At 39.9% G+C, this 10000-nt stretch overlaps 2 protein-coding genes across 2 annotated transcripts; both read right to left on the reverse strand.

Moving 5' to 3' along the window:
* Positions 1–404: 404 nt before the first annotated feature.
* LOC146450041 (chloride intracellular channel protein 1-like) lies at positions 405–2292 on the reverse strand. The gene is made up of 2 exons (XM_085100804.1): positions 2137–2292; positions 405–2047 (listed from the first exon to the last, which is right to left on the reverse strand). The coding sequence occupies exons 1-2, from the start codon at positions 2170–2172 to the stop codon at positions 1346–1348; spliced, it is 738 nt and encodes a 245-aa protein (XP_084956930.1). The 5' UTR covers positions 2173–2292; the 3' UTR covers positions 405–1345.
* A 2275-nt stretch (positions 2293–4567) lies between these two features.
* Positions 4568–8623, reverse strand: LOC146450042 (chloride intracellular channel protein 2-like). The gene is made up of 2 exons (XM_085100809.1): positions 8319–8623; positions 4568–6372 (listed from the first exon to the last, which is right to left on the reverse strand). The coding sequence occupies exons 1-2, from the start codon at positions 8376–8378 to the stop codon at positions 5707–5709; spliced, it is 726 nt and encodes a 241-aa protein (XP_084956935.1). The 5' UTR covers positions 8379–8623; the 3' UTR covers positions 4568–5706.
* Between the last annotated feature and the right edge of the window lie 1377 nt (positions 8624–10000).

Consider the following 10000-nt stretch of genomic DNA (forward strand, 5'->3'; position numbering starts at 1 on the left):
GGCAGAAATGCTAAAATGAGTTTATGTCAGAGGAAACAGCAATGTCTCTTTTGTTTGTCTTAACCTGACCGCTTAAAACAATAGTTTCTTTTGTTTTAGATGTTAAACAAACATGCATAAATGAAACTGACTGACATGCTCAGACCAAGCTAGCGGGCAAATACAAGTTGTCAACATTCCGCGCAAGGTTGATAATGGCTCTGTGGCAACCAGTTTGTGTTGTTGACATTCAAAATTGTAGCTTTTTTTTTTCATTGTCTCACTGGCGAATGGGTTTTTTTTTTTTTTTTTGCACGATAAATAAAACAGGTTGTTAAAAATCGAAGGTCATTTGTTTTAACTTTCTAACGTTTGAATAAAATTGAAAGCCAAGTCAGCAAAAACAGAGCAATAAAACAAAAAAATCAGTCTTTTCACTGCCATTTATTAATAACCGATGTAGGCTTTACAACAAATACTAATTTCTACAGGGAAATCGCGATCGAAATTTGATCTCCAATGCATGAAATATTGTGATTTCTATCAGCGCTCGCTATTCGAAGCGTGTACCGTGACGCGAAAGAACTTGATCTCAAGCTTTGATACCATTCAACGGCATTGAAGTTTGTTGAACTTGACAATTACTTAGCAAAGAATTTCTGATGTAAAAGCTATTGCCCCACCCGAAGAATTCAAACCTTGCCTCAGCTATCCGAAACAATGCACAGTAAAACTAAAATATTAGGCGTCACGACAAGACTTTTATCACTACATAACCAAGAGAATGCTAATATAGCTATGCTCGGTATTCAATGTTGGTTTCCATGAGCGCAGACATTGTTTATCCTAAAATTCTAAACTAATTTTGCCAGAGAAACATGGAAATTTATTTTATCACAGTAAATAAAAGTTTTCGCCGCAGCTTGCCACTCACTCAATCGATTCGTCGAGTAGAACAAACAGCGAGAGGTTTGGCACGATGTAGAAGTACAAACAACATCATGTATACATACGAAAAAAAACAACGCTTTCTTTGGGAAAGTACAGAGTATTTCATATAAGATATCTTTCTTATCGCCTGAAAATTCAAACGACATATAATTTAGGGAATCTCCCAACACATATAATACTACCTAAGGGAGAAAACTGAAGACTGGATGTATTCGTCGCAAATTAAATCACACACTTGTCGATGTTCCAACACGTGTACTGTTCTTTTGTACGCACAAAGCTTACAAGTCCAGTCACACAAAACCCTAATAATTTCGCACACACCACAGGAAATACAGGTCTAATTGAACCTTCCACAAAACCTAAATTAATTACCGATAACTCCATTGAGAAGCAATGATCTGCAGGGCTTAAATCAAGAGGAGGATGGGGTCTTCTTTCTCTTGTGTTGTAATGGATTTGGAACTTTCATCGAGCGCGCCCAAGCATCCACGATGACTTCGTCTGAGGGACAGGTTCTTGTGAAAACCTCAACGTTGCCATCAGGGTTTTCTTGACCTTTGCCGGAAGCTGCATCCATGTAGTTATGAATACCTGTGAATTCTTCTGGAATCTCGAAATCTTTAAACGCTTTCGCCACGACTTTGATGTGCAACAGCTTGGGTAGTAAGATGCAATCAGGAAGGCACAGTGCATCGCCGCCGAGAAATCTTCCCGGCATCATTTCTGAGCATAAAAAATTATCCAGTCCTTTCAGTTCTTCCTTTAAGCTTGCCTTAAGCTTATCATCGGTGCCTGGATCGGCGTTTTTTACCAGCTGGCAGAACTTGTGATAAACTGTACTCCCAAACCCTTTAAACACCAACGCGTTTACAGCGTCGTTTTGGCTTCGCAGTGGACGCTCGGGATCTATGCGTTCGAGAAAGGTTTCGATTTCGGCAGGATCCTCCATCAAGTCGTTTTCCATGAACTGCAAGGCCGGTAACTTTTTCATGGTTCGACTCTTAATCGCATCCACGAGACTAATGTTGACCGAGACATCTTTCAATACGAGCATCATCATAAATCTCTGTGCAAATACGTCCGCGCCGAAGTCGGAGTCGTTGATCGTCGAGGCCTGTTAAATAGTGCAAAGAAAATGATCAATAAACTGCCCCATATTTCTTCCAAAACAACAAACTATCGACTGATATAGGCATATAATACCTTTACGAACAGAGTCAAATCCGACTGATCGGCCATTTCGGAAAAGACGGCTACAAGCGCCCGATGAAAACGACCAACCAACTCGATCTGTTCACTGTGAAGAGTCACGATTCTGCTTCACCGAGGCGCGCCCATTCTCGTACCCAGTCTATCTACTGGTCCATTCAGATTTGAGGGAGGGGTGGGTGCGGAGAGTTAGAATTTTGGACCAAAGGCTGACATTCGTTCGATTTCTTCCATGCTGGAGTTAGCCTAATTACCTCAAAATATATCTTCACATCTTTTTTTTGGCTCAAACGACCGTGAGGCAAGTGCAGGGAAGTGTTAGACCCTGTTCACAGTCCATGTATGGACACCAAGTCCCTGCAAGTTTTTAAGTCTTTTAAGTCCTTGGTCACGGTTAAATCAGCTTTCACAATTTTTATCCGGAAATTTCAAACATGACGAAAAAGATCTAAAAGGACAAACAAAAACAGATTTTCATTCGTAAATAGACGCGATTTATAAGACAATAAATATGTTATAATTTGTTAAAAGTACATATGAGATGGCGTCTGTGCTTGCTTCCTCGGTTTGTGATTGGCGGATGGCTTACGTATCACACCTGGTGGTTATAACCTGCTGACAACCTTCTGACAATCATCATGTGCGTCTAAACAATTTTCCAAAACAAAATGTCCTTTCAAAAATCACAAGAAATAACGCGATCAGTGACAAACACGGCAACTGCTTTTTCTTCATTTGGCTTATTGCTGATTTTTGTTTTGTTTTGTTTTGTTTTGTTTTTTTACATTTCCTCCTCGTGATCTTGCACATACGGAAGCCTATAGCTAGGTGCAGGCATTTTTCCCCTAAGAAGTTACTTTTAAACTGACGTTCCATATTTTTGACTGAAATATTATGCATTACAAACCGGCACCATATTCTTCTGCACACTGGCTTAACATAGTAAGTACGTTGTGAATGTAACTTCGTTTACCGTTAAAACACGACAAGTCGTTGTCCCAGTCACAGCCCCGGCACGCTCAGTTCCTCTTGAACCGTGGGGGAGGGGGAGGGGTGAAAGGAAGAGGGGAGAAGGAAGGAGATTAAGGCTAATCAAGTCCCTTGTCTTTAGATAACAGAGCCTGTTGCGATGTTAAAACGTGAAACTGCATATGGTCGTATTTTATAATTAGTACTAACAAGTTCACCAGAAAAAAGATTTCTGTTGATGATGGCTGTTTAATGTACAAAAGACGAGTTTTCTGCGCTTGAAATGTTTTCGGGAGTTTTTAGTAACGGAAATCACTGGCACGATAAAGCTCATATTACTGACTTTATTTTCGTTAAGTACCGTATAGAATGTAACCAGCTAGGTTCATCTACAGTCTCCTGGAATTACGGCTTCAAAAAAAACTTTTCTACAAGCCAAATTGATTGCAGGGCTGGTCCTAAGGCAAACGGCAATTTTATCAGTTGAAATATTGGCCCAAACTCAAACTGCACGCATACCGTCTCTGCCGTTGTGTCAGCCTTATTAAGGTGGGGCTCTACCTGAATTTGAGTGAAATTTGAAGAGTTTTAAGAATGGATAGAAGAAAGAAAATGATTTTTGGAACACTAACAGACAGTCGACAACCACGCAAGAGCACCCCAGGTTGCTAGTGGACTAACTTGGTATCCGTCTATTAATTATTAACTACAAATTCTAATTTTAAAACTTCACTAAATCTTCAACATTCCTTATTTCTTTTAATTTTACCAATCCTTCAAGAAAAATTATTTCCTTCCAAATATACCTAAAAATCACCCAAAAATTCATAAAACACCCCAAATCATTAATTTGTGCTATGAATGGAGGGTTTTTGTATTGCTTGAAATGCAAACAAGATATTTTCATTTGACCGATTTTAAGCGGCGTGAAAATGGCTTTTAGGTGAACCCCCACCTTAAGACGAACATTTTCAAGAAAATCCTTGATGTAATCGACATCAACCTAAAAGATGTCAAGAAATCTACGCGTTCAAGACTTCTGTCAGAGTTGTGAACGAAAAAAGTGATTTTATGACGTTATAGGACGAAAACAAGCTTCGCACCAAAACGAGGCCGTGCCTCGTGCACGTCTAAGAAAATGTGTCCCACATGGGAGGGAAAGACGCTGTCGCGTCCTATATATAATGTTTTCAGCATCATCAGGTTTTCGGAGCTCCCTCGGCGGGTGGACCGGTGAGGGTGGGACTCTGCAGAGACTCTGCGCCCAGTAACTCTACCCCAATGAGGGGGTAGGGGGGAGCAGAGACGGGGGAGCATTTTGCTCAAATTATTTTTAATTTTTTTCATTGTTATATTAACATGTTAAAAGGCGCGTTTTAACTTGTATCTACTTCAGATGGATATATCTGCCACTGTAAATTCGATTTAAATGTTAAGAAAGGTATGTTCTTGTCCCCCTTTAAATCAGTTGGATTAATAGGTTCACTGCTACATGTCAATGCTACGATCTTAATTAACCTTCTCTCTCTCCTTTTAAACCCACACTCTTACTTTGAAAGCTATCAAATTATGAACTACAACTCAAAATTTCCTTTAACTCAGGCCCGAGCAGGGGGAGAGGCAGGGGGGGGGGCTTGAGCCCCCACCCCCCAGAATTTTTGGAAGTGTAAAAAAATGTGTCAAAAAATAAATAATTATAAATAATAATAATAATTACAACAATCACTCTTGAATTCTGATGCTGCAAGTGCCTTTTTACAACCTTTAATAATTTGTTTATTAGCTGACAGTTTCCTCCGCTAACATTTGTGAATCGGAAATGGGAACCACAATTCTTATGATCGATTTATGTTTGTTAGTAGGGAGTTAAAGAAAAGACAACGGTGATGGTAGCGAAAACATTATCTATAAAGAGAATTTGCGTTCTTTTAAACTTCGTCACGGGAATTCCAACTCGCTCCTTTTTTTTTTTTATTTTATTTTATTTTTTTATAATTTTAGGCAAATTCTCCATCTCCTGCAGACAGATTCTTAATGCCCGATTCCAAGTTCACGGAAAAAGAGGGAGAAAAGAAAGAGAGAGAAAGGAAAATTTGTCGTCATTTTTTACGTCCTCCTTCAAACGTGAAGCCTAATTTCACATGGTAGTCCGCGCGCAGTGACGGCGAAGAAATGTACCAAAAAGTGGGATGCAGGTGCGAAGTTAATTTTTTTTTAAGTCCTCGTTGCATCTTAAACTCTCTTATCGGACTGTTTTTTGGCTATAACGTAAAATGAAATGTTCTATTCAACATTGCTGATCCTGATCTACACAAAGATCCGGCTACACTTTGCTGCTGTTTGTACAAGTGGTCCTTGCACTATTCAAGAGTTACCTTGTTTTTTAGCTGACGGGGGTGGGGCGGGGGTGTAGCTTTGTTTAACCAATTTTCTTGCCCCCCCCCCCCCCCCCCCAGTTGTTTTAGCATTGCTACGGGCCTGTAACTAGAACTATAAATGCAGTAAGACGGTGAGGTGAGAATCTTGCTGTTGACATGGGCCCCTTCTGAGTCAAAGTTATAGTTTTAAATTGTTACTGAGATGTCCTGAACTGGACTACTTTCTTTCATATCCTTCTATCAAGGGAACAGCAAAATTCCTTGACCAGTGTTCCTTGATAAGCTGATCGGAAGGTCGCGTCTCCGAAAACACGCTCTGTTTCTCACCAACCTGAATATAGCTCCAGACCCCTTCAAGACGCGCGGGAATCTCAACTCCTTTCAATTCTTTGCCGGCTACACGAACAAGAAGAAGCTTGGACAACAAGCTGCAATCTGAAATCCGAAGAGCGTCACCCTCCAAAAAATCGCCCTGTGTACTTTGCAATAAAGAATCCAGCTCCTCAAGTTTCTTCAGCAGTGAAATCTTAAGACCAAGATCCTTGCTGGGATCTTTGTTTTTGATAAGAGCGCAAAATTTTTGGAAAACATCGCTGCCTGCAACGATGGCTTCTCTGCTCTTACTTCTGATTGGAGGAGCAGGAATCAGGTCGTCTAAGTATTTGCCGATGAGAAGAGGGTCGTCTAAAACCAGAGCTTCATCTGGATTAAGCTGATGGACAAGAACAGGCACCTTGCCGGTGGAGTTGATCTCTAAAAATTCCTTGGATTTCTTTTGCATGTTGAAGGGCATGATTAATGGCTCGATCTCCTTCAGCTTGCAAATCATTCGAACTTGATGGGTCAGCGGACAAGCTGCTATAGCAGACTCATTCGCCGCAGCCTGTAAAAGAATGAAACTGTTAATTAAAACTACGCAAGTCAAAACCTCGCCAAGGATACCCAGTCTGAATACTTGTCTTCTATAAAGCGTGTTCAATGTCATAGTCAGTATAGCGTTCGTCATGTCTTATTTCGCGGAAACAGACATATCTAAATTTTCCAATAGATCAGTGAGCACTGAGGTGCCTGCTTGTTGTCCGGATGATGCTGAGCCGAAGGGCTCTTACTGAGTACAGAGCCGATGTGTACGACACTAGTAAAGTTTTTTGCTCATCACAAAACCATATCATTTGATGTAACAGCATAAAAGCAGTATTTCTATGCTAGAACTGTTTTTTCTGGGTGACTTTAGGGCAAGAACATGGCACAGTTTAACCCACATTCAGCTGCGCACGTTTATTTTAAATCATGAGACATTCTCTTCAAAACAATTCTTTTTTTTTGTTTTGTTTTTTTGCATTGGTCCTTACGAAAGTGCGCAGTCCTAAATTAAAAGTCTGGAGCGCGAGGGAGAAAATGGAAATGTGAAACTGGGTATAGACGTCCTACGTCAGAGTATGAGACTTGCACGCGCGAATTCACGCATTTGCGCGCGCACGAGTGTGTACGCACTCGCCCCTCGATCCGCACCAATTCACCCTTGCCGGCGTGTTCGCGCTTGCAAGAGAAAAACGACTGTTGTACAGTCTAGTTTTCAAGTAGCATTCATGGGCACATATAAGTATCAGTCGATTAAATAAAGACAACTCATCTCGTAAGCAACGGCAGATGATTATTTGAAAGGGGGAACAAAGACAAACTAACAGCAGTTCGGAAATTCGGGGAATTTGATTGTTCTCCCGAACGCTTTCTGCGACTTAAATTTTCAGCCACGCAAACCAAAGGGAGCAAACTGTGTCAGCTTAGATATTAAAATATCTCGGCCTTAAAAAGAGCATTGAATTATCTAGAAACATGGGAAGAAACATTTTGAATCTTTGCTTAAAATGTTATAGCTGTATGAGTGCTCCTGACTTGACAAAGAAACGGAGAGAATTGTAATATCTTGTTTAACCATCCTTTTCCCCGCAAAGACAGTAGACGCCATTTGGAATTGCCTTGCCCCTTGATTGTTAACCGTCCACTTTAAAACAAATCACACACACAGAAAGACTGAAATGAAGCCTTTAAATTCCAAGCTTGAGACGTCATTCAGTCCAGTTATAATAAAAATTAAAATTTAAATTACGTTGACGTCCTTCATCGTACGTCATTTGGCCAAATAGTTGATACTGAGGTTCCATATTTGGTCATTTTAAATGCGACTTGCTTGATTATTCATCATATTGCCCCTGAAGAGTCACTTAAGGCCGAAAACAAATCGTATAACAGAAATATGCAATTGTGTTTACGCCATATAGTCCCTAGACAAGAACACCTAAGGCCATTGGAATCTCTCATAATTCCCATGTATTTTTGAGTTACTCGGCTCAGCATCAGGTCTTACAGTGACTGTTCTTTGTGCTTTACACTGTATAAGACGGACCATGTTAAGCTGATGTTGATCAGTATGTCGCATACATCATATATAGCTTTTGTTACAAATTATCCTATCATCTCTTAAAATATCAAGAAAATTCACCTTGGGTGATCATATCCTTAATTCTCATGATCTCAGGGGTTGGATACTCATTGCTATTACAATGCAAGAAGAAATTTGATGCTGATCACTTTAAGGGCTTAAAGGGTTAAAGGAGAGAAAATTCCAGTATCCCGAGGTCGAGATTGGACATTGATGGGACAGTTATAGGTAAAGATGTTTGCGCCGACGCGGCCAGACTTAACTGGTCAGATCAAACCAACTAACAGACCAAACTAAAATTCTACATTGGGTTAAGAATGATCTCCCGGCATTCTTATGCCGCCATTCCAATGCATCACGATTTTAAACAGAAAATGATTACCTACCCTCACAAGGAGATAAAATCCTGATGTTGGCTGCGTCTCGGGTTGTGAACCGTTGAACATCTTGAAAAGTTAAATAACAACTTTCAAACCTGGCTGGCTTCACTTCGCGAGCGATGGAAGGTTTTAACGTTGACTGCCGGTCTCGAGGCCTTAAGAAATGTATTGTTTGACAATTTCTACTTCTGTCTGGTGAAAAACAATTGTTGCATGGTGCGGCAAAACAACAGCAGCGTATGCATGGTCGCTCAAAAATAATTAAGAACTTTCACGAAACACCGAGTACGTGAGATTTGAGAAATTTACATGATAACCATGACTTCACAAAAAGCGTACAAGCAATTTCAACTTCACAAAACTGTTTATCTGTTTATTTCTTACATACTATGACAGACCATGGCTAACGAATACAATAACTCAAGTGAAGAAGAAACTGTAAAGCAATATCGCGGTTTTAACAAAATAAAGCGGATTTTAATTACTCATCAGCCAGAATTGATAATACACTGCGTTAATAGTCGCAATGAGAATGTAACATATATATAGGAGCGAACATGAAATTAAAGAATTTTAAACAAAAATGAAAAATCAAACTTTTGGCAAGAACTTCTGTTGAAACAAGCTCACGACAAATCGAGTGATCATCGTTTGGCGTCAGTTCACCCGGACCGGAAAAATTACGAAGGAAATTAAATCATGATTAACAATGTTAAACAAAGCGAGTTTTCTAGACTCAATGTTTAGTGAATTGGTGAATTAACCTCCTTTGTTTCCAACTTGTTTACAGTGTTCACTAACGTATCTAACCGTAACCATAACAACGCAAAGAATTGTGTGAATGATCGTGAGAACCGGCTCCCTGCTGTTAGATGTCATTTTGCTGCAAAACGCTTGCCGGGTTCGTACACATTTTGATAGGTTGTCCAGCTAGAATGGGTTCTCTAAAACAAGGTTGGACCGCTTATGGTGTTTCCACAGCAAAAATCTAATTTCCAACTTAACAGTAAAAAAAGTTAAAATCAAATTAGAACACGCCTCGAACCCAGGTCATTTGCTTCATATCTCCTATTATATACAGCTATTTCAATTAACGTTGTCGGATTAAAATCAAGCTAAAAGACAAGACCGCAATGTTTTGTGGGATTATTTTTTATGAATAATTTCATCAAAATCATCCCTGCACGTGCAGGTCATTGTACTGCTAATTACAACGTATTGTTTTCTCCAGGCATGACTGATTTTGATGAATTTATTCATAAAAATCCCACGTAAACTTTCGGTCTTGTCTTTTAGCTTCATGCTTTGAACCGACAACGTTAACTGAAATGACTGTATACTATACCAACGAGGGCTGACTCACGAAAATGGTAATTTTTATTTTATTTCAAGGCCATGTCAACAAATGACAGCTAACCGTTTTTAAAAGACTGGTTTTCACAAGGACATAAGCATAAGCAGAAGCATAAGCATAAAGATAAGCAAGTGAGAAAACTCGCTACATACGCATAAGGACAGACGCACGCGCAGAAAACCATTTCTTGACGGAATTCTCGATACCAGCTCTTCTCGATGTTAAGGAAGATGGCGGACGAAACAGTTGACTGCCTTGTGCTTATGTCGTCCCTGTTCTCACTAGTAAAAACGGCGACATAACATGACATAGGCATAAGCATAAGAAGAACGAA

Source organism: Pavona decussata, unplaced genomic scaffold (assembly GCF_977016875.1).
Source record: "Pavona decussata unplaced genomic scaffold, jaPavDecu1.1 SCAFFOLD_510, whole genome shotgun sequence".
Lineage (NCBI taxonomy): Eukaryota > Metazoa > Cnidaria > Anthozoa > Scleractinia > Agariciidae > Pavona > Pavona decussata.